General features: G+C 41.4%; 1 protein-coding gene across 11 annotated transcripts in view; it reads left to right on the top strand.

Annotated features, from left to right (window-relative positions):
* Positions 1–23,304, top strand: part of FAT1 (FAT atypical cadherin 1) — a 141,952-nt gene extending 118,648 nt beyond the window's left edge. For 3 of the 11 annotated variants that reach the window (XM_055276662.2, XM_055276659.2, XM_055276660.2), the window contains 15 exons: positions 611–825; positions 1,309–1,446; positions 4,437–4,580; positions 6,052–6,249; positions 6,647–7,448; positions 7,595–7,726; positions 9,183–9,340; positions 10,250–10,712; positions 12,564–12,717; positions 12,898–13,008; positions 13,974–14,605; positions 15,319–15,456; positions 18,325–18,384; positions 20,686–20,721; positions 21,878–23,304. In XM_055276662.2, the coding sequence (XP_055132637.1) occupies positions 611–825; positions 1,309–1,446; positions 4,437–4,580; positions 6,052–6,249; positions 6,647–7,448; positions 7,595–7,726; positions 9,183–9,340; positions 10,250–10,712; positions 12,564–12,717; positions 12,898–13,008; positions 13,974–14,605; positions 15,319–15,456; positions 18,325–18,384; positions 20,686–20,721; positions 21,878–22,506 (4,010 nt within the window). In that variant the 3' untranslated portion in view covers positions 22,507–23,304. Of the gene's footprint in view, positions 1–610; positions 826–1,308; positions 1,447–4,436; positions 4,581–6,051; positions 6,250–6,646; positions 7,449–7,594; positions 7,727–9,182; positions 9,341–10,249; positions 10,713–12,563; positions 12,718–12,897; positions 13,009–13,973; positions 14,606–15,318; positions 15,457–15,961; positions 16,013–18,324; positions 18,393–20,685; positions 20,722–21,877 lie in introns of those variants that run through there. The other 8 variants (XM_055276664.2, XM_055276665.2, XM_055276666.1 and 5 more) reach the window with 6 other exon arrangements.
* Positions 23,305–25,142: the final 1,838 nt, after the last annotated feature.

The following is a 25,142-nucleotide window of genomic DNA, read 5'->3' as shown; positions in this document are numbered from 1 at the left end:
TTATGTAAATTTATATTTATATAAATTATGTAAATTTATATGTATAATATAAAATTATTTTTAGGGCTCCTTAGGACTAGAATGATATGAAAGATGTTAAAAGGAATTGTTAAAAAAGAGATTTTTAAAAATGAGAGGATATAAATAAAGGGTTATCTAGAAGTTAAAAGGATATAAATCTCCATTTTAAAAATATGAGAAGGAAAATATTTTAAAAAGATGAGGCAGAAAATGAAACTAAAGGACACAATGGAGAATTTTTATGTTTTTATTTTGTTGATTAAACTAGAGTGAAGTCGAGTGAGCTGTGGTATGGAAGGGATGATACAACCATCATGTTTATAATAAGCAGGGATGTAGGTAGTGTCGACTGAGAAAGCAATTTAAATATCATGAAGAATATCATGAAATTAAGAGAAATAAAGATCCAGGGATGGGCAGGTTCCTAGTTTTTAATCGTTGAATTAAGAAAATAGGAAACATACATAAATGGTAAGTAAACTTTTGAAGTGAAAACTAAATGCACTCAAAAGCGTTCATCTATTTCAGTCATAGTGGCAAAATGTGGTGGCATCGCAGAATGCTGGAAGTAATTTTGATTTCTATTCAGGGGCCGTATTTATCATTGAGAATCTGGATTATGAAAGCTCTCATGAGTATTACCTAACAGTAGAAGCCACTGATGGAGGCACGCCTTCACTGAGTGACGTTGCCACTGTGAACATTAATGTAACAGATATCAACGATAATACCCCTGTGTTCAGCCAAGACACCTACACAGCAGTCATCAGTGAAGACACCGTCCTTGAGCAATCTGTCATTACGGTGTGTATTTTTTCCCCATTACAGTGAAAACTGTGTATCTTCTGGATCTTTGCAAAAGTTTTTAGTAAAATCAATCTAGTTTTTATAGCGGCCTTTGTAAATATTTTGGAGATTTGAAAGTGTGTTTTGTTAGGCCAACCAGTTGCTGACTTTGTTATGAATAATTGTGTTAAAACAGCTAAGTTAACCCCGTCTCTACTAAAGATACAAAAAAAAAAATTAGCCGGGCGTGGTGGCGGGCGCCTGTAGTCCCAGCTGCTCGGGAGGCTGAGGCAGGAGAATGGCGTGAACCCGGGAGGCGGAGCTTGCAGTGAGCCGAGATTGCGCCACTGCGCTGCAGCCTGGCAGCAGAGCGAGACTCCGTCTCAAAAAACCAAAACAAAACAAAAAAGAAACAGCTAAGCTATTAATATCACAAATTTTGTGTAATAGGTTTAGGCCTCTTCTTAGCTGTCGCCTAAACAGGAGTGTGGTGTGTTCTAGGTTATGGCCGATGATGCTGATGGACCTTCCAACAGCCACATCCACTATTCAATTATAGATGGCAACCAGGGAAGCTCGTTCACAATTGACCCCATCAGGGGAGAAGTCAAAGTGACCAAACTTCTCGACCGAGAAACGGTAAGTGAAAAAGGTTGATTGACATTGTTTACAGATCACCACATCAATAACTAGAAATGCCTTGTGCTCCTGTCTGCTGGGCGTAGTGTGAGCAGGACTGACCACCTCAAGAACTGACGGCAAGATGTAAACACCGGAAAAGCAATGACACTATGAAGATCTCAAGTGAGAAATGTGTTCCATGCTAGGATGAAGTTTGGATAATAAAGCTTTGTATTCAGGAACTAATTACTGTTGGTTCCAGTGTTCTGAGACACTTCATAAAGCTAGAAGCTGGCTTTTAAATAAAAAGCAGAGGTTTGGAAAATCATAGAGGTTGAGAGAAGGGAATTTCCAGTGAGGAATTGCATGGACCCAGGCATGCAGATAGAAGCCAAGAAATATATTTAGGGGACTTTACCCAGTTATATTGGAGTAATCATACGAAGAAAATAGAGTGAGATAAAATAGGAAGGTATTTTACACACAGGTTATTGGCCACATAGAAAACCAGGACCAGAGGTTTGGACCTGATGCCACAGGCACTAGGGTATGAGCATTTGTGAGCTGAGGAAGGTGGGTCACTCCTCTCTATCTGCAGATTCTGCATTCGTGACGTCAACCCACCATGGATCGAAAAGTATTAGAAAAGAAAAAATGCTAGGTGTGGTGGCCTCCTCTGATAGTCTCAGCTATGTGGGAGGCATAGGTGGGAGAATTCATTGAGCCCAGGAGTTGAAGACCAGCCTGGGCAACATAGTGAGACCCTGCCTCCAGAAAAAGAAAAACAATAAAAAATAACAATACAACAACAACAAAAATACAACCCCCACCCCCAGTATAACAACCATCTACATTGCACTGATATTGTATTAGGTACTATAATCTAGAGATGACTTAAAGTGTTTGGGAGGATGTGTATAGGTTATGTGCAAATACTACACTATTTTATGTTAGGGACTTGAAGACCTGTGGATTTTGGTGTCTGTGAATACCAAATGAAGAAACTATTTGCAAAGGAAAAATTAGAATCCACAAAGCTTAGATATGGCTCCATGTAGAAAGCATTGGTGTCAGAGGCAGCCTGATTTTTTGGTCTTGCTTTGACTGGGTAGTACCATTAAAGAAAAGTTATGAGGTATAAACGTGTAAGGGATGGGAGAGGCTAATGAATGTGTTTTTCGATATGCTGGTTTTTAAAGGGAAATAGCATATTCAGGCAGAATTACTCAGCCAGTATTTGGAGATTTTAGTCAGATTTAGAGACTGGAAAGCCCTAACTGTAGATATGGTACTTTCCCTTGGAGATATTGATAGAAGTGACATGAGGGATTGAGATAAATATGAACAAATCAGGAGAGGCAACAAGGCTGAACATCCACCCACCCACTTATCCAATATCCATCCACCCATTTATCCAGTCATCCATCCATTCATCTATCCAGTTATCCATCCATCCATCCATTCATCCATCCAGTTATCCATCCACCCATGCATCTCCCCACTCACCTACCCACCCATTCACCTACCCATCCATCCATCCACCCACCGACCTATCCACCCACCGATTTATCTAGTTATCTCTTCACTCACCCATCTACACATCTATTCACTTACCCATCCATCCACCCCACCCATCCCTCTGTCCAGTTATGTGTCCGTCCACCCACCACCCATCTATCTAGTTATCCATCCATCCACCCACCCACCCATCCATCTAGTTATCCATCTACCCATCTATGTAGTCACCCAGCTGCTCACCCACCCACCCATGTATCCACTTACCCATTCATTCACCCATCTATATAGTTATTCATTCACCCATTTATCCACCCACCTATCTAGCCAGTTACCCATCCACCCAACACTCATCTATCCATCCATCTGTGCAGACTCATGTCCAGGAAGGGAAGCTGAGCAGGAACTACCTCAGAGAGGTAGGCCTGTGAAGGAGAACCAAAAGACGTCTTCGATTTGGGAATGAGAAGGACACTGGTGATGACAAAGAATGAAATTTCAGAAGAATAATGGGTATATCTAAGATTAAAGGAATTTGGGGGGAGATAGTGATGAGATATTTCATTAAAGTCTCAATTCTTTAATTTCTCTTTTGCTGTGTGAATGTTGAGAAGGGACTTTTAAGGATTTGGGAAGCATGCTTAGGATCGCCCCCACTATGGAGCAGAATAAATTTAGTATCTTTGACAAAAGAACCCAGATCCTTTAATATATTTCTGTCCATTGTGAGATACCAAAGGAGCTAGCCTGTGGTATTTCCCAAAGTAATGTGCCAGCAGAATTCTTTTTTGTTGGACCGTCTTGCAGGACTAACGTTCTGTAGAACATACTCTGGGATCTAGCCAGCTTTCCGGCTTCTCCCACAACTCATTCTAGAAGACAGAGCTTTATGGGGAACTGCCCTGAAAAAGAAGCTATCTCACTTGACTTTCTTTCTTTTGTAGGAGGTCATGACGAGCTAATCCTGAGGTATTTAGACAGCTGAGTATAATCCGAGTGTGAAATTGAGGGGGAGGGTGATCTGGAGTGTCCTGAGGCGTTGGAAATGAGTCAGCACTGAGGTGCGGGAGGCAGCTCATGTCTGTCTATGTCCACTGAGAGCAAACTTGGGGCCCTAAGGAAGGCTGCTGCCCTTTTACCGAAGCAACAGCATTTGAGATATGTTAACTTTTTGTCCTAATCATTTGTATTACTTTTATGTCTTAATTTCTGTTAATAGAACTGCAAGATAAAACACTTTTACAAAATAAGTACATTTTTGAGAGGCATCAGAGAATCTAATCATTATTGGTAATTCTTGCTGTTGGGAAATGTGTGTTACTTGCATGCACTCATTTGTAGGAGGTTAGGGCATCGCCCACAGGCAGGATGCAACAGATGGTGGCAGCTCACTGGGACCTGCCCTTCAGGACTCTCAGGAGGACACTCCTCATTGGAGCTCTGTCTGTCGGCCTTGTGAAAATGAACGTGCATTCTGTCTTTTGCCTGAAAAGATTTCAGGTTACACGCTCACGGTTCAAGCTTCTGATAATGGCAGTCCACCCAGAGTCAACACGACGACTGTGAACATCGATGTGTCTGATGTCAATGACAACGCGCCCGTCTTCTCCAGGGGAAACTACAGTGTCATTATCCAGGTGGGCTTCGAGTGCCAAGGGGGTCCTGGGATTCTTTGAAATGAGCTTTTCCATTGGCCTCTGTTGCTTTTCTTTCTTATCCAAAGGTTTCTTTTTAGCAAAATGGGAAATGTAGAATTCAAGAAGTCTCTATCAATATTAAAAGATGAGCATTTTAAAAATAAAGCCAAGCTTTTATCTCTTTTCTTTCCGTGCTTTGATTTTTGAGATGTTCTCACCATTCTAGGATTCCTAAGAGTTTATTTCTTAATCAGACCTGCTGCTGCTGGTGCTTTTCCTCTGCCCTCTCCTCCCCCTCTTGACGTTCCTCTTCTCTCCTGCTCTTCTTCTAGCCCCCAATCCTTCCTTCCCGCCCCATCTTCTACTCCACTTTCTTCACCTCACTCTTCTTCCTCCCTACGCCTCCTCCCTCCGCCTCTTCTCCATTCCTCCTCCTCCTCTTCCTCCTCCCCACTCCTCCCTCCCATTCCTCCCCCTCCCTCCACCTCTTTTCCTCCTCCTCCTCTTCCTCCTCGCCACTCCTCTCCCCACTCCTCCTCTTCCCTTCACCTCTTCTCCACTCCTCCTCTTCCTCCTCCCCACTCTACCTCTTCCCCACTCCACCTCCTTCCCCCACCTCCTCCCTACTCCACTTCCTCCCCATTTCACTGTCTCCACTCTTTCTCCTCCCTCCACCTCGTCACCACTCCTCCTCATCACCCCTCCGCCTCACTACTCCTCCTCCTCCCCCTCCACTTTTCCTCCTCTTGTCAACCTCTTCTCTTTCTCCTCCCCACTCCTCCTCTTCCTTCCTCTCTTCCTCTTTTTTTTTTTTTTTTTTTTTTTATCTGAGACGGAGTTTAATTCTTGTTGCCCAGGCTGGAGTGCAATGGCACGATCTCAGCTCACTGCAACCTCCACCTCCCGGCTTCAAACGATTCTCCTGCATCAGCCCCAAGTAGCTGAGATTACAGGCGCCCACCACCACACCCGGCTAATTTTTGTATTTTTAGTAGAGACGGGGTTTCACCACGTTGGCCAGGCTGGTCTTGAACTCCTGACCTCAGGTGATCCACCCGCCTCAGCCTCACAAAGTGCTGGGATTACAGGCGTGAGCCACCGCGCCTGGCCTCATCTCTTCCTTTTCTCCTCCAGTCCTCCTCTTCTCCTGCACTCCTACTCCTCTCTGCTCTTCCTCCTGTCCCCCACTCCTCCTCCTTTCTGCTTCCTTCCTCCTCCTCCTCACACATCCTTTCTTATCATGTTTCCTTCCTCAGCCTCCTTTTTCTTCCCTTTTTGCTACACCCCTTCTCCGTTCCCTCCTCACTCCTCACCACACTCCCGCCTCCACCTCTCTTCTCTTCCTTTCGGATAGAGCAGTAAGGCTTTGTTTTGTATGTATTTTATATTATAGAAAACTCATGCATCCGTCCCATATAGATTTGGCTGTGTTCCAGGATTTTTGTTGAATTTTGTTTCTAATCTTGTGCAGGAAAATAAGCCGGTGGGCTTCAGTGTGCTGCAGCTGGTAGTAACAGATGAGGATTCTTCCCATAACGGTCCACCCTTCTTCTTTACTATTGTAACTGGAAATGATGAGAAGGCGTTTGAAGTTAACCAGCAAGGAGTCCTCCTGACTTCATCTGCCATCAAGAGGAAGGAGAAAGATCATTACTTACTGCAGGTGAAGGTATGAATGGCTTTCTTTATGGTTTGGTTGTGGATTCATCGAGAAGAGCTGCTTGGCGTGGTTACCCTCTTCTATTTGAACAGCTTACGTTTCATACAAAAACAAACATTGGTAGAATTGCTGTCTTTTTTTTGCCGCACCTTCCATTTTTATCCCGTTGTGTTTGAAGGAGCTCATTGCTTATGCTGTCATAGCCATTGACAGAGCTAGGTTTCAGTGTGAACTAGTGAAGTGCTGTAAAGAAATTTGTCCTTTTCCTTGATACGTTTCTTGTGTGGAGAAATAGGTATCTACCAGTTAGTAATTTTTTGGGAACTTGAGTAATACAAATGTTTTTATTAAAGAAGTTATGAACAGTGCCATAGACAAGGGTGATTTTATTTTTCTTTTCTTGTAGGTGGCAGATAATGGAAAGCCTCAGTTGTCATCTTTGACATACGTTGACATTAGGGTCATTGAGGAGAGCATCTATCCCCCTGCGATTTTGCCCCTAGAGATTTTCATCACCGCTTCTGGAGAAGAGTACTCAGGTGGCGTCATTGGGAAGATCCATGCCACAGACCAGGACGTGTATGATACTCTAACCTACAGTCTCGACCCTCAGATGGACAACCTGTTCTCTGTTTCCAGCACAGGGGGCAAGCTGATAGCACACAAAAAGCTAGACATAGGGCAGTACCTTCTCAATGTCAGCGTAACAGATGGGAAGTTCACGACGGTGGCCGACATCACAGTGCATATCAGACAAGTCACACAGGAGATGTTGAACCACACCATCGCTGTCCGCTTTGCCAACCTCACTCCGGAAGAATTTGTTGGCGACTACTGGCGCAACTTCCAGCGAGCTTTACGGAACATCCTGGGTGTGAGGAGGAACGACATACAGATTGTTAGTTTGCAGTCCTCTGAACCTCACCCACATCTGGACGTCTTACTTTTTGTAGAGAAATCAGGTAGTGCTCAGATTTCAACAAAACAACTTCTGCACAAGATTAACTCTTCCGTGACTGACATTGAGGAAATCATTGGAGTTAGGATACTGAATGTATTCCAGAAACTCTGCGCAGGACTGGACTGCCCCTGGAGGTTCTGCGATGAAAAGGTGTCTGTGGATGAAAGTGTGATGTCAACACACAGCACAGCCAGACTGAGTTTTGTGACTCCCCGCCACCACAGGGCAGCGGTGTGTCTCTGCAAAGGTACTGCACGTGAGTGTATGAAAGTCGGTGTCACAGATTGTTTCAGGCGGCCTTTGAAGCCTTTGATGGCTATACATGAAAGGTGATGTTCTTGAAATGCCTGTTAATTATCTTTTCCCTTTCTCCCCTCTTATCTTTGAATGAAGAGGGAAGATGCCCACCTGTCCACCATGGCTGTGAAGATAATCCATGCCCTGAGGGATCCGAATGTGTGTCTGATCCCCGGGAGGAGAAACACACCTGTGTCTGTCCCGGCGGCAGGTTTGGTCAGTGCCCAGGTGAGAGCTGAATGGTTGGGCATACTTTTATTTTTAAAAATCAGTTTTATAGTTTCTTACCATTTTCTTCTTTATTGGAGTCTAAAAATATTGCAAAGTATGTTTATTGTAAGAAGACAGATGTGGAGATGAATAAAGAAGGACAGTAGTAAGTTTTGCTTCCTCTTATTACCCCTTGATTCATAGTTGGTGTTCCTCCTCCTGTGTCTTCAATGATTATATAGACATATAGCTAACAACGCAGCGCCGTATGTAGCGGTTTAATTTTCCTAGAAACTCAAGAGTGATCGTATCTCACACAGTTCTCTCCCTCCTGCCTTTTCCCTCCACTTAGCAGTATGGTAAAGAGCGCCCTTCGTATCGTTCCAAGCCATCACCTATAAACCTGATTCTTTTTGACAGCTGGATAATATTTTCTAGCATGCCTGTACTTATTCAGTTGTTCTTATGTGTAAAGTTTCAAGTTCTGCTTCTTTCAGATAAGAAATTTTTATACATGTATCTTTACATACTGATGCGTTCATTTCTATACAGTGTGTAGATTATGAAACTAGAATTTGCTATCTCAAAGATCAATGACATTTTAAATTTTTTTGTGTCACTATATTAGTTTTCCAAAAAGTCGTATTAATTTTTATTTCTTCCAGTTATGTATGAAGGTTTCACTCTCCATTCTCTTGATATAACTGAACATTTTCAATTATAAAACGAATTCCCCACCATCTGTTTGATGGGTGTGAAATGATATCTAATTATCATAATTTGCATTTCTCTGGCTACTTTAAAAGTTTTCATCTCATTTGTTCTTTTCCTATCAGTATTGCCTCTGCTGTGGCCTACCTGTTCATGTTGTTTGATGGTCTGGGTTATTTGTTTCTTAGTACCGATATGTAGAGTTATTTGTGTATTAGGAGTATTAACATTCACAATGTTGCAGTTACCTCTGACTTTATATCATTTATATTTATATTATCTTTTGATTTGTTAGGTATGCCTCTTGTCATTTTGAAATTCAATTGTTATTTAGTCAGTTCTACATAATGTTATGTAACGGTTGCCATCTCTGAAGTTTGATGACATTTGCATCTTCTTTGGAGAATGGGGATTGTTTTATTTTGCTTGAGAAGGTTTCTTAAATCACCTTGAGGCTATGTATAACTACTTTCTGAAATTTTCTCCTAATAATTTTATACTGAACATTTTTATATTTAATCTTTCATTACTTTAGAATTCATTTCTCTGTGATGTGGTCGTCAAATTTATTCTTTCCAAACGAGAGCCAGTCATGCTGGGCTTTTCATTAAGCAAATAGACGTTTTCCCACAGAATTGGATATTAAAATGGTATCATCTTAAATAAAACCCTAAATCAGTCTCGAGGGGTGCAGGGGAGTCATACTTTTAGAAATATGCTTAAACTTGGTTCTGGTTTATTTTTTCCTCTTTGTGATTCACAGGGAGTTCGTCTATGACACTGACTGGAAACAGCTATGTGAAATATCGTCTGACGGAAAATGAAAACAAATTAGAGATGAAACTGACCATGAGGCTCAGAACGTATTCCATGCATGCAGTTGTCATGTATGCTCGAGGAACTGACTACAGCATCTTGGAGGTATGTTTCTCCGCAGTGTTGCATCTCAGTGGTGACTTTCAAACCATAAATTTCATTTTGTATTCAGATTGTTAATTTGCACAGATAGTAAAGTAAGTGAAATGGTTGGATTCCACATTTAAGTAGTTCATTGATGCCTATCCAAGTTCTAGACTTGGTGGAATGAAGAGCACTTTTTGCTCTGCCGTGACATAGAAATTTAGGTCCATGTGACAGTCAGCATTCAAACTCTAGGTGATACTACATTTTAATAATGTTGGATGGGTGTGGTGGCTTACGCCTGTAATCCCAGCACTTTGGGAGGCTGAGGCAGGTGGATCACTTGAGGTCAGGGGTTCGAGACCAGCCTGGCCAACATGGCAAAACCTGCTCTCTACTAAAAATACAAAAAATTAGCCAGACTTGGTGGCGGACGCCTCTAATTCCAGCTGCTCGGGAGGCTGAGGCACAGGAATCACTTGAGCAGGGGAGGCAGGGGTTGCAGTGAGTTGAGTTCACGCCACTGCACTCCATCCTGGGCGACAAGAGCGAAACTCTGTCTCCAAAAAAAAACTGTTACAGTTTATAGAGACATCCTACATGTGTTTCAGGTGTTACGTATCTTGCCCACCTTTTTTAAAAACATTATTCAGTTTTGACTTTTGATATTATCTAATGCTTATGTGTTCAGTTAGTAGTTAATTATTCGCTTCCATGATGCTTTGTGGATGTGCATTATAACTTGATATTCCTAAAAGACGCATTTTAATGATTTGTACAGTGGACAGATGAATCTGTGCTCTGTAGTACTTAAATGCAAGGCCTAGCTTCTCCCCTCACTCCCTAACCCCTCTCCTGTAGATTTGTGATCAGGCACTCTCATTGAAGGTTCTATGAGAGTAATGTGAACAGTCACTGTTTTTCTCCTAGATTCATCATGGAAGGCTGCAGTACAAGTTTGACTGTGGAAGTGGCCCTGGAATTGTCTCTGTTCAGAGCATTCAGGTCAATGATGGGCGGTGGCACGCAGTGTCCCTGGAAGTGAACGGAAACTATGCTCGTTTGGTTCTAGACCAAGTTCATACTGCGTCGGGCACAGCCCCAGGGACTCTGAAAACACTGAACCTGGATAACTATGTGTTTTTCGGTGGCCACGTCCGTCAGCAGGGAACAAGGCACGGAAGAAGTCCTCAAGTTGGTAATGGTTTCAGGGGTTGTATGGACTCCATTTATTTGAATGGGCAGGAGCTCCCTTTAAACAGCAAACCCAGAAGCTACGCACACATCGAAGAGTCGGTGGATGTGTCTCCAGGCTGCTTCCTGACGGCGGCGGAAGACTGCGCCAGCAACCCTTGCCAGAATGGAGGTGTTTGCAGTCCGTCACCTGCTGGAGGTAGGCTCCGTAATGTTGCCGTCTTTAAAATGGTGCACGTGTATACATTTCAGGGGAAGCTCCCCAGGTATTTTTTTATTTTTTTCTCTCTTGATTCAGGTAATATTGTCAGACACTGCAGTCAGTGTTGGAATTGAGCAGCATCCCTCACACGGGAGCAGAGCTGGGTTTGGTGCTCTTCCGGTGCCCAGGCTGCAGGTGCCGCGGCTCCCACTGCTGAGCGCCTGCAGTGCCATCCCAGCGCCCGCGCAGGAGGCGCTCCAAGTGACTCAGAACTCTTCTTTAACTCCATAGTCATCGACCCAGGGGAATTCACAATCCGTACCGCTTGGCCCTTCTTTGTTCTTCGTATCACCTTTTCTCTAATGGCTCAGCGTAGAGGGCTTGCTAGATTCTTGCTGGCAGTAATAGTTGGGAATATGATTTTCCAGAAGGCGCTGAATCCCTCCTGAAGTATTGCCGTATCTGTCTATCTTGAAGCCCTGGTGTAGTGGGGTACTCTGTGTCTTTTGCATCCTGGACTCCTGTTAGGCCCACTTACCAGTAATAGGGTACAGTTAGGAAAATGACAGTTGTCATGCCAAATAGAGCTTGGTATAATGAACAGAGCAAAAATAATACTGTCATTAAGTGGGATTTCCAAAGCTTTGGTTTTCTCTTGTTCTCTCAGGGAAGTGTATTTGCATTCTGTGTGCATAGAGTGGGCCAGGCCATCCCCACAGAAACACTCTGGTTTATGCTGTGCTCGTGTTAGTTACACGTCCAAACCAGGTTAGCAAGGAGGCTGTCCTCATTTTGTCACTTAGGGATGAGGCTGAGAGAGGTGCTTTCCTGCCAGGCACTCCCATGGCCCCGAAGCAGGGGTAAAGGAGCATGGCAGCCGGGCCCTGGCCCAGAGCCCCACAGTCCCTCATCCGGAGAAAGCCCCACGGCCGCCCCAGCTTTGGAGGGCGGGGAAGCACTGCTGCGGTGTGCCCCCGAGGCAGGCAGGCAGAAGTGGCCTGCCACACTTCAACCCACGGCCACCCCAGCTTTGGAGGGGCGGGGAAGCACTGTGGTGGCGTGCCCCCGAGGCAGGCAGTTAGAAGATCTGCCACACCACCTGTCACAGACTTGACAAAGTGGAGTCGACATTCTTCGTACTGCTTTGAACAGATGTGATGATCTCCTTTCTTAAATCTTTACATGTTTGAGAGGCTGAGGCAGGAGGATCGCTTGAGGCTAGGAGTGAGGCAGCCTGGGCAATACAGGGAAACCCCGTGTCTACAAAAACTTAAAAAATTAGCCAGGCGTGTGGCATGCCTCTAGTCCCAGCTACTCAGGAGGCTGAGGTGGGAGGATCCCTGAGCCCAGGAGTTTGAGAATGCGATGAGCTGAGATTGCACCACTGCACTCCAGCCTGGGTGGCAGAGCGAGAACTGTCTCAAAAAATAAAAATATTGAAAGGTAATTTATAGTCTTCAAAGTGCTTTTCACATTCATTATTTTCTCATTTAATCCTTAAATGCTTGTGAATTGCAAATAAATTGAGATGTTAAGTGGTGCTGTGTACATGGTCACTCAAGTAAAGAACTGTATTTTCCTCCTCTATATGTGTGACCTAATGATCTTGATGCAAATTATGATGAACTAAAGCTAACTGAGTTCTCTCTTCAATTCTGGATGTTCTGGTTATACCAGCAGTGGAAGGCTTGTTGATGTAGCCAACTTTTTTCCCAGAGAGAGTGAGAATTTTACAAGCTTTTACAGACCTCAGAGAACTAAGTCTTAAAGCTAAAAAGCAATATAATTAAGACCAGGTTTTGGAGTCATTGAGTGATAGGACTTTTTTGTTCCTTTTTGCCAATTTAGGTTATTACTGCAAATGCAGTGCCTTATACATAGGGACCCACTGTGAGATAAGCGTGAATCCGTGTTCCTCCAACCCATGCCTCTATGGGGGCACGTGCGTTGTCGACAACGGAGGCTTTGTTTGCCAGTGTAGAGGATTATACACTGGTCAGAGGTATGTGTATTTTTCTTAACTTTCATAATTAATCGTAGTATAAAATTCTTCTTAAACATATAATGGTGCATGTAAAAAGTCTCCACGTTAATTTGCTAATGTTCTGTTTTGCTTTCTGTTTTGCTGTATTTATTTGCAACAGGGTCGTGAGGTTTATGTGTGTTTCTCCTTACTCTTTAGGTGTCAGCTTAGTCCATACTGCAGAGATGAACCGTGTAAGAATGGCGGAACATGCTTTGACAGTTTGGATGGCGCCGTTTGTCAGTGTGATTCAGGCTTTAGGGGAGAAAGGTACATGGTTTCTTTCAAAATTTAGATTCATACCTTTTCTTTTTTTGCTTAAATTTTTACTTTATTTATGAAGACCTTGACTTTATTGGTTTAACTTTTGATGTATTTTGTTATAACATTTTTTAAGTTTGTAAATTCACAATTCATACATAGTTTTCTTTGCCTTTATACATTTTTTTTGTTTCTATTCTCTAACAAGTTACACCTCGGAAATATATATATATATATTTATATACACATACATACACATATATAATTGAATATATATAATTGAAAATGTATTTGTATAATATATAATGGAATATCTATAATTGAAAATGTATTCGTATAATTTTTATCATTTCTAAAATTCAGATTTTTGTTTACTTTTTTTATTTTATTGTTATTATACTTTAAGTTTTAGGGTATATGTGCACAATGTGCAGGTTTGTTACATATGTATACGTGTGCCATGTTGGTGTGCTGCACCCATTAACTAGATTCATACCTTTTCATAGTGTCATATTCACTGGCAGATGCAACAGACGTTCAGTGATTTTAACTACATTATGTCAGATTTTGATAATCCTCATATTGGCCCTTTATATAATTTATAATCTTTTCACTCTTTAAAATGAAATATCAAGCAGATGAATATAATATATATAATACTTGAAAAAAACTAATGTTTAGCCAATGGGGTTGATGTAGTAGTCTGTTGGATCCTAGGAAAATGGCCATTAATGTTGGCTTGATGTGTTTCCTTCCCAAATATACATCGAAAGCATGCGATCACATGATTGCTTTCTCCACAGAAGGTCTTTTCTCATGGTTGTCGACGTTACATTTTTTAGTTGTTTTGGGTCTGGGTTTGATCTTCACATAGATCATCAAGGAGGGATTAGTCTTCAGTCTACAAGGATTGAGCCTGACTTACGCTGGCGTATGCTACACAGGTCTCTCCTCATTCCTGACTTTCTTGGCAGGTGTCAGAGTGATGTTGATGAGTGCACTGGAAACCCCTGCCTGCACGGGGCCCTCTGTGAGAACACACACGGCTCCTATCACTGCAACTGCAGCCACGAGTACAGGGGACGTCACTGCGAGGATGCTGCACCCAACCAATACGTGTCCACGCCGTGGAACATTGGGTTGGCAGAAGGAATCGGAATCGTTGTGTTTATTGCAGGGATATTTTTACTGGTGGTGGTGTTTGTTCTCTGCCGTAAGATGATTAGTCGGAAAAAGAAGCATCAGGCTGAACCTGAAGACAAGCACCTGGGACCCGCTACGGCTTTCTTGCAAAGACCATATTTTGATTCCAAGCTAAATAAGAACATTTACTCAGACATACCACCCCAGGTGCCTGTGCGGCCTATTTCCTACACACCGAGCATTCCAAGTGACTCGAGAAACAATCTTGACCGAAATTCCTTCGAAGGATCTGCTATCCCAGAGCATCCCGAATTCAGCACTTTTAACCCCGAGTCTGTGCACGGGCACCGAAAAGCAGTGGCAGTCTGCAGCGTGGCACCAAACCTGCCTCCCCCACCCCCTTCAAACTCCCCTTCTGACAGCGACTCCATCCAGAAGCCTAGCTGGGACTTTGACTATGACAGTAAGAGCCATTTTTCATCTCACTAAAATGTCACTTGAGATAAACAGTGAGGTCACAAGTTCTGTCCAGTCAAAATGTGTGTACTCTTCATTAGCGACAAGTATGCTTAGACTGAAATCCGTATGATGATTTGAAACTTTTTTGGATGTCCTGATTGCTGGGTTAGCATTGTGGCTTTGATGTTATTTTAATTAAGAAATTGAATCTAGTAATGTTTAGTTAATATTCTGGAGAGATCATTTCATTTTATAATTGATAAAGGTTCTCATCTATAATTTTTTGAGTTTATTAATATGTCAGAAAAATAATCGGGAGCATTTTCATGCTAGGATTTTTAAAAATATGACCTGGAGAAGTGGAAATATTTATATTAGTGAGCTAACATATATTTGATGCTTTTTTTTTTTAAAGCTACACATATTATTTTAAAACAAAATTTTAGCAGCCTTTACTGTCTAATGATACCCACAGGCATGCTTATGGGCGATTTCTACTCTATGAATAATCTCTGAGATGATGTGTAGGTCTTTCGGTGCAGGGTGTTTTTTATTTGTTCGTTTGAGTTTGTAAGGTGTTTCTGTTTTTCTTTCAGTCGTTCATTTATTCAGTAAATCTCAGGCCATCGTTGGGTAATGCGTGGTGTGTCTCAGGATTCAGCGGTGAACAAAACCGTCTTGACCCATATACTTACTGTTTATCATCCTTCCTTTTAGCGAAAGTGGTGGATCTCGATCCCTGTCTTTCCAAGAAGCCTCTAGAGGAAAAGGCTTCCCAGCCGTACAGTGCCCGGGAAAGCCTGTCTGAAGTGCAGTCCCTGAGCTCCTTCCAGTCCGAATCGTGCGATGACAATGGTGAGGCAGCGGTGTGCTGCAACACTGCGATTTGCTTGCTTGTTGTGTTATTGTGTTATCTCACAATGTAGACGCACTAGCTACCCTTAAAAGCCTCACCATATTTTCATTTTTCTCGGACCACTTTTAAACAATACCATACGTACTTGCATGAGTGTCTGCTGGGGAAAATAGCTAAACTGTTGTTAATGGATAGGTGTTTGAACTGGTCAGTAATAGAGAAGAACATATTCATTGAAGGATCTGATTGACTAGTCTTGTATTGGCTTTTTTTTCACAACAGTAAATATCACCCCAGTTTTGTGGGTTTGTCAGAAATCCTCCTCACAACTTTCTTAACCACACAGCACGCACACAAACACACACACACTCTCTCACACACACACACACACACACACACACCCTCTAAGAAGAGATGTGATAGTCTGAAATGTTCGATTTCAGTAGCACCTTTGGTATTACAAGGTTTTATTTGTCTCCTCCCCCAACCCCACTGCGGCCCCAGCTCCCATTTGGATCAGAGCGTACTGCCAGAGCACAGTTTAAGAGATTGCTAGTAAGTTTAATTCTATTTCTAATGAAGAAAGTTTGACGGTGGGATCTTTGCCACCAGTTATGTTGATCTGGTTTCCCTATAGGGTAAATCGCATTGATAACTAGCTTTGCCATATTAACACATACCAGTAGAGAAAATTGTCAATATTCAGTAACACAATGTAGTTTTTAGTGGAAATTTTTGAATCTCAGAATTAGTAAGTTTAATGATAATTTTTTTATTGTATAAACATATATTAATGTTATCCATTAATATGTATAACATATTAATATGTTATACATTTCAAATATTATATTGGTGTAAAAAGGTAACCCCACTAATAATTATTCAGTCCAGAGTAATATAGTCCATAATATATCATATAGTCCATAAATCCATATAGTCATCATCTATTGCAGTCGTTTTTCAAGCTAAAGATAGCTATAAGTATGTGCTGTCATTTCTGATTTCAAGTGTGTGTGTGTATATATATATATATATGGTATCAAAATATACCTGTGTTTATTAGGAATAGAGTATATGGACATAGCTTTGCTTGTTAAAACAACAAGATAGAATTATGTCTTTTATCAATTTTAATTCTAAGAAGTTCCTTTTTCCAGTTTATGTAATAATGTATATCTTGGCCCCTAAATGCTCTTTATAAATACATTTCAGAATTTTATCAGCATTTTCTTTCTGGTTCTTGTTGTTGAAACATCAGTCTTCTTAATAGGCCCAAGTGGCCGGGTGCGGTGGCTCACGTCTGTAATCCCAGCACTTTGGGAGGCCGAGGCAGGCAGATCACGAGGACAGGAGATCAAGACCGTCCTGGCAGTGAAACCCCATCTCTACTAAAAATATAAAAAAAATTAGCCAGGTGTGGTGGTGGGCACCTGTACTCCAGCTACTGGGGAGGCCGAGGCAGGAGAATGGCGTGAGCCCGGGAGTCGTAGCTTGCAGTGAGCTGAGATCACGCCACTGCACTCCAGCCTGGGCGACAGAGCGAGACTCCGTCTCAAAAAAAAAAAATATTCCCAAGTGCTTTTAATAAGTTATGGTCAAATTACTTATGAAAACTAGTGCAGAGAAAAAATATATATACAGGAGTGTTTTTATTTTACTCATTACCGTAATGTAATTATCAGTTGTAAACTGAAAGTCTGCTGAGAGTCTGTTCCTGCGTCGTATTCCCAGTTTTCCAGGGCCATTGTTACAGATTACCACAAACTCTGTGGCCTAAAACAACGTAGACTTGTGTTGCTGTCATTCTGTAGCTTAGAAGCCCAACCCCTGTGTCTCACAGGGCTAAAATCACGCGAACAGTAGGGCTTCATTCCCTTCTGCAACTTGAGGGAAGAACCTGTTTTCCTTCCTCTCCTGGTTTTTAGAGGCTGCCCACATTCTTTGGCTCTTGGTTTCTTCCATCTCTCAGAGACAGCAACACAGCTTTTCACTGACCACCCTTCTGTCAGCAGAGCTCCCCCCCAGCCGTAACTGGGAAAGCCTCTGTGCGGAAAAATCACCCTTATGATTACATTGGGCCCGCCCAGATAATCCAGGGAAATCCCTCATCTCAATTTCCATACCTGAACCACATCAACAAAGTCCCTTTTGCCGTGTATAGTGACATATTCACAGGCTCCTGGGATTAGGACGTGGACTATTTGAGGGCCGGCCTTCTGCCCACCACATGCGTACATATTTGCCTTGGCATAGCTATTTTAAAACAATCTGATACACAAATGAGAAGGGAATTTACACAGGAAACGGACGGGCAGAGTCTCCTCCTCTGCTGGTACATTAGCTCACCAGCGATTAGTCCATCTGCAAACAGACAGATTTGCAGGGAAAACAATCAGAACAGGGACAAAAACATTCTTGTTTTAGACTGTATATGTTTCTCCTTCAATTTCTTTTTTTGGGGGACAATGTGTGAGTGATTAAGCAGCCAGAAGAGTGGCGAACCACAGATTGTAGTCTTGGAATGTCAAGTCTTGCCTGTAAGATGTTAAAATAAGAATCGTTTTGGCCTCGCATGATCCATAATTGTAATTGTGAAAAAATTTAAAGCTAAATTTTTTTTAAATTCCAATAAAATATGTTTACTTTATTCTTTTGATTAATAATAACAAATATATAGCTCGATTAGAAAAGTCTCTGAGACACACAACTAACAGTGAGGAGGCCATGCATCATTATGTGGTTGTATTAAAGCACTCATCGGTTTGAATTTGAGGTAGAAATGGTATAATACAAAACTTTATTTCATGCACTGTTTTCTGACTAACTGAAGATGTTCCTAATTGACTGCTTTTGTACCTTTTTGCAAGCTTCCATAGTGACCGTAATGCACCTTGTCAACGCTGTGGTTGACACGGTGAGCACAGAAGGTACAGTTGTAAGTGCTCGTGCTTGTGTCTCTGTCTTGCAGCAGCTGTGTCGTAGAGCACGGCCGCATTGCCTATTGCAATGGTAGGAAAAAAGTTTGTGGTTTTGAGGGGGTTGAGTCCTTTTATTTTGTGCAGGTGTGTATATATGTAATATGGGTGCTTTGCAAAAAATATTTCGATGTATGTTATGTCTTTGTTCCTTTTTACCATTCATATTGATTTACACAGACATCAGAAGTAACCATGAGATCTTGAGAGCTTATCTATAGGTGGTGCAATATAAAAAAGTTCAGAAGTAATTTTACCTAAAATTTTTTTGAAACAAAAATTCTTCTTCGTATGTAGAGGAATAAGACTTGAATAACATAAAGCTTTCATAATTAACCTGTAACTGACTCTTCACTTTTGGTTTTTCCCTGAGTATGATCAAAGAAAAGGGTGTAGAGCATGGTAAAAGAATATTTTCATATTTGGTTTAGTGAAAATTATCTAATGTGAAGCTTTATCTGCTCAGAGTTGTAAGAAAGGACATTGAACACCTTCCCCAAATTATTTTAAATTAAAATAGCCCTTTATTAGTGCACTGAAATTCATCACATGGGGAAGGCACGGGCTCGTACTTTTCAAACTGTAATGTGAATCAGATCATCTGGATGGCTGTTAAAAGCCCAATTGCTGGTTCTCAGCACCAGCATTTCTGATCCAATAGGTCTGGGTTGGGACTTGAGAATTTGCAATTTTCACCAGTTCGCAGGTAGCTCTGATGGTACCGGTCTAGAGATCCCACTTGAGAACTGCTTACAGAGGCCATCGAGTACACAGACGTCATCATGGAGCTCGGGGGACCCGTTATGCTAGGACATGACGCTGTCAGCGTTCAGGAGGAGGGAGGATAGCTCTGGGCCCCATTTGCTATCAGGCAGAAGAGGCTTAGATACTCCAGTGTTCATCGTTACAGTTACTGATGACGCCTACGCTTCTTTTCCTAAGAAGTACCATGTTTTCACTTGGTGAATCAAAAACTTATCTGTATTTTGTCTAGTGAAGTTTTAGTGTTAAACTGATGACCTTCAGCATTTTAAATATTATTGAAGTTTATAGAAGCAGAATTTCAACAGTTCCTTCATTGCAATCTCCTTCATTGAAAAATATTTTTTAGCATATCCAAGAAGTGCACATTGAATTTAAAGTTGAAAGCTATTACTAGTGCCTAAGTAACAAAAGTTGATCTTTTTTTGTTTAAAGGAATTGCTACTTTTGTTACTAGACTTAAAAATGATTCTGTAGATACATGTTACCTAGATGCTGGCGTATTCATTTTTTAGAGACACCACAGTCTTTTAAAATTATTGAAATTTCTAGAAGTGAACTATCAATCAAATATTTGTCCCAAATTATAACACTGTTGAATGCATAGAAAGCCTTGTTTAAAAAATCACTGATGTGACCATTTTTCTACTGTGATGTCTACTTTCACAGTTATTGGTAGTTTCTAACAGTGCTTAACCTGCGTTATCCTGTTTAATCCTCCTAACAACTCGAAGGGATTTTCACCCCATTTCAAAGAGAGAACCTGAAGGTTAGCCAGGGCCAGGGCAGGCATCTCATGGCCCTGATAGTGGGATTTACGTGCATTTGGTTACACTTCCTGCTAGGCTTCTGTGTATAAATGCGGGGCCCTGGCAGGGCAAGTGTAATTACAGACACGGGGGTAAGTGTAGCCGTGGTCTCTTTAGGGAATGGCTCACAGTGTAAATATTTAATCATATTCAGAATACATACAGTTTGGAGAGATCTTCAGCTTATAGATCTGTCTTTAAGTATCTTAAGTTTGCCTATGAATTCCTCTGAATTCAATGTCCTTTGAAGTTGCAATGTGCTATAAAGTGTGTGCATTATGTAGCTGTAGATGTGTTTGGATTATCACCTGTGTAATCTGATCAGCTTATATTTTATTAGAGCCTGTTTGTTTTATTTTAATTATTCCTAAGAAAATTCTGTGTTTTCAGGCTGTGATTGTCAGAAACAAGGAAAAGAAAGTAATATTTGAGTTTTCTGGCCAAATCTCTGGTTCATCATTCCGCGGTCTTTTTCCTCCACTTCCATATTCCATTTTATTTGTGGTACATACATTTCTCACCCATTTGGAACTGTCATAGATACTGGCGTAAGGACATGCTGTATGGCTGATTGGGCCTTTATAAGCAGTTTTCATTGTTCTGTGTACTTATCTTTATTGCCTTTTCAGCCGTCTGTTTTAATTACAAATGTTTTCTTTTTTTCCTACTCTGCCACCAAAAGAATCTTTGGCTGCTCCTGACCTCAGCAAACCAAGAGGTGACTTACGCATGCCAGTTATTCATTGATATTCACTAAAAACAATGGGTCAAGCCTTGCCCCAGTGCCGACTGACTACACTGGGTTGCCCTGTGTTTGCAGCAGTAACTAAGTACACGGCTGCATGTGTGTGCGCATTGCATTCGAAGCACGGATTGCCTAACCTTCTCCCGCCTCTACAAGGATTTTTTAAATCCTAAGGAGGAAAAAAAAAAAAACTATTCCAAAATTGGAAGTTTTTTTTTTTTAAATAGTGATGCTTTATATAGTCTAAAAGGATCACAGTCCTTTTGGAAGTAACACAGATTGATTGTTACAGTGTATCAGAGGCTGTGTTATAATCTTGCAACGCTTGTTCAATTGTATTTTGCTTGAATTGGGGGCATGCTTTAATACATACCTATATTAAGTTAATTTGTTGTCTGAGGGCTAATGAAAAATAGTAATTTTAATATTAAACTTGCTACATTATTATGAAGGAAGCTTATTTTCTAAACTTTAGCATGTTAAAGGTTACTTTTATTACTTTAAAAAGTTGCATTGGCTGGGCCTGATGGCTCACGCCTGTAATCCCAGCACTTTGGGAAGCTGAGTTGGCAAGATTGCTTGTGGCCAGGAGTTTAAGACCAGCCTGGGCAACATAGTGAGACCTTGTCTCTACAAAAAATATAAATGAAATTTTTTTTTAAGTTGCATTAATCAGTATTTTTTTAATGAGAAGTAGTGCAGATCAAGTGACACTGGATATTTCACTAATGTCCTAAGACTGGTTCAATACTTTTCTTCCTATAGAGCAATGGGTTCTACATTACAGAAGAAAAGTTAAAAGGATGGTTAGAATCATTTGTAGAAAAATGTATAGAATTAGATGCTAGCATCCATTTCTCTTAGGACTCCTTTCGTTTCCTTGAATGTTAGTTGTGTACATAAAACTGTAAGTCCACATTTTAGAAATAGAGCCTAGTTCATAGGGGTCTTTAAACTGGAGTGGGTTGAGGGATGTCTTCAAAGCAAAGACGAGGAATTTCCAGTGGTGAACTTTGAATGAAGGCATAAATGCAGTTGCATCTTTGTGTCTTTGATACACTGAGCTCTCTTTCCATGGCACAAAAGCTTGGGAGAAGACACACTGACATCTCATTTCTTTCCCACCAAGGGTATCACTGGGATACATCAGACTGGATGCCAAGCGTTCCTCTGCCGGACATACAGGAGTTCCCCAACTATGAGGTGATTGATGAGCAGACACCCCTGTACTCAGCAGATCCAAACGCCATCGATACGGATTATTACCCTGGAGGGTATGACATCGAAAGTGATTTTCCTCCACCGCCGGAAGACTTCCCCGCAGCCGATGAGCTACCACCGTTACCGCCCGAATTCAGCGATCAGTTTGAATCCATCCACCCTCCTAGAGACATGCCTGCCACGGGTAGCTTGGGTTCTTCATCAAGAAACCGGCAGAGGTTCAACTTGAATCAGTATTTGCCCAATTTTTATCCCCTCGATATGTCTGAACCTCAAACAAAAGGCACTGGTGAGAATCGTACTTGTAGAGAATCCCATGCCCCTTACCCGCCAGGGTATCGAAGACACTTGGAGGCGCCCGCTGTCGAGAGCATGCCAATGTCAGTGTACGCCTCCACGGCCTCCTGCTCCGACGTGTCGGCCTGCTGCGAAGTGGAGTCCGAGGTCGTGATGAGTGACTATGAGAGCGGGGACGACGGCCACTTCGAAGAGGTGACGACCCTGCCCCTGGATTCCCAGCAGCACACGGAAGTCTGACTCTCAGCTCCCCCCAAAGTGCCTGACTTTAGTGAACCTAGAGACGATACGAGTAATCCGCATTGTTCTTTGCAGCAGTGCTTCCAAGCTTTTTTTGGTGAGCCGAATGGGCATGGCTGCGCTGGATCCTGCACCTCTGGACATGCTAGCCATTTCCAGTGTCCCAGCTACTGTCATCGTGAGGTTTTCATCGGCTGTGCTGTTTCCCAACGTCTTTTGGGATTTACATCTGTCTGTGTTAAAGTAATCAAATGAAAAATCAGTCCTGTGTTGTCAGCATGATTCATGTATTTATATAGATTTGATTATTTTAATTTTCCTGTCTCTTTTTTTTGTAAATTTTATGTACAGATTTGATTTTTCATAGTTTTAACCAGATCTCCAAGATATTTTGTGCATTTGTTTCAACTGAATTTTCGTGGTGTTAGTGCCATTATCTAGCACCCTGATTTTTTTTTTTTTACTATAACCAGGGTTTCACTCTGTCTTTTTCCACTGAAGTATGACATTTTGTTAGAATATTTCAGTGTAGTCATTCATTTCTAGCTGTACATAGGATGAGGGAGAGATGTGATACATGAACATGTCTTACATGGGTTGCTGTATTTAGAATTATAAACATTTTTCATTATTGGAAAGTGTAACGGGGACCTTCTGCATACCTGTTTAGAACCAAAACCACCATGACACAGTTTTTATAGTGTCTGTATATTTGTGATGCAATGGTCTTGTAAAGGTTTTTAATGAAAACTACCATTAGCCAGTCTTTCTTACTGACAATAAATTATTAATAAAATACTTGAGCTTTACTGCCTCTTTTTCCTTCCCATTGATACTCCTGTTCAGGATTCGGTGGCTGAATTGAGATAGAAGAATGGATGAATGGAAGGGTGGATATTGACGTATTTGCTTTTAGTGGACAAGGCGTAAATGCGAAAATCCTCTCTACCCTGACCAAAAGCCGGGCTGTCCATGCAGAGCTAGCCACCAGGTGGCAGTATATAGCTGCTTGATACGGCTCAAAACTATAGCCACAAAAGTAAAAAGCATAACTTTTTAATATTTTTAAACAAAACCAAGAAAATTTTATACATTGTTAATTAGTATGAATTTATTGGTTGTAATTTTAATGCTTACATGTTTTTCACCTTTGTCAATGTTTTGTATCAAAAACAGTCTCTATGAAGCATTATACCTTTCTGTTGTCAACTTACACAGTACTGTATGATTTAATGTGAGATCCAGAAGCTGTTTTTTATGTATTTTTATACAGTCAAAATCCATCCCTACTTCCAACACATTTATTGAGTACTTACTATGTGCCACTATGATATGAATGACAAAGAATTAAGCTTTCTTAGAACTTGGGAGAAACATGTTTTCCCTTTAAGTAAATGCCTTTATTTTCATCAAATAATATAAATACATAGTTTAAAAACATCAAAGAGAGCTAAAATATATATAATAAAACAGCAGTCCCATGCAACCTGCTGTACCCAGTTACAACTCCTTAAGCTGTTTTTCTCATTCTTCCTTTAATATTTTCAAATGTATATATTATTCTTTACTGAGTCACTAAATTTAGAAATTGCCTATTGACTCCCTGTGATGTTGGAGGAAGACCATGTAACCTAATAGACCTCCATTGAACTTGTTTTTCCTACCGTTAGTTATAAATAGATTGGGTGTAGATTTCTGGTTTGGAGGTAAATTACTTTCAGAATCTTGAAGTCATGGAACCCACTGTCTTCCAGCTTCAAATGTTGACATTGAAAAGTCCGGTGTCATTCCTAGTCCCAGTTGACTATTCGTGGCCTGATATTACTCTCACAAATCTTTGGGGATATTCCTCTGGGGACATGCTGCTTCTCTACAAAATTGTGAGGTTTCCTGCTGATGTCTGGCGTGGGCCTTTTCCAGGGATTGCTACTCAGTTTTTACCATGAAAACCCATGTTGTGGGGACTGTTCTTGCGTTATTTCTTTGATCATTTCTTCCCCTCTGCTTTCTCAGTTCTTCTTTTAATTCTCAAAGCAGGTGATCTCAGTTCTGTTGTCAAGACTCATAACTATAGGTTGCTTGACTTGCTAAATTCTCTCACTTTTTGATTGAACTCCTATTGTCCATCTTTGTTTTGTTCCCCTTCTGGGATTCATTCCACTTTTATCTTCTGTTCCTTCTGTTACCAGTTTTATTTCTGCTGTCATTTTTAATGTTTAAGAGACTGGTCTGGTCCTGATTGTCACTTTTCTGTATTACACAGGCATTTTTCCTGTTTTGGAGCTCCCTGGTATCTCATTTTTGCTCATTGTATTTTAGAATAAGTCCTTCCATTTTGCCTGGTTTCCCCCTGGGAGGGCTTTTAAATACTCCTTTGTGGAGGTCTTGCTCCCCTTTCACCTTGCTGGCTTTCCTCTTGCTTGTTTTGAGCCTGATGAGGCACTCAAGCTGGCCGAAAGCCGTGGCTGTGCTCCTTAGCTCCTGGACTCCTCTGTGACATTGTGGGCCCTGGACTTCTCTGTGACATTGTGGGCCCTGGACTTCTCTGTGACATTGTGGGCCAGCTTGCTTTGTCAGTTTCTTTGTCTTGTCTTTGAAGAGTTTCAGTTTCTCCCAAGGAAGGACCTTCTGTTTAC

This window comes from Symphalangus syndactylus, chromosome 4, assembly GCF_028878055.3.
Source record: "Symphalangus syndactylus isolate Jambi chromosome 4, NHGRI_mSymSyn1-v2.1_pri, whole genome shotgun sequence".
Classification (NCBI taxonomy): domain Eukaryota; kingdom Metazoa; phylum Chordata; class Mammalia; order Primates; family Hylobatidae; genus Symphalangus; species Symphalangus syndactylus.
The sequence above is the reverse complement of the archived record's forward strand: the minus strand, read 5'-3'. Positions and strand labels throughout refer to the sequence as shown.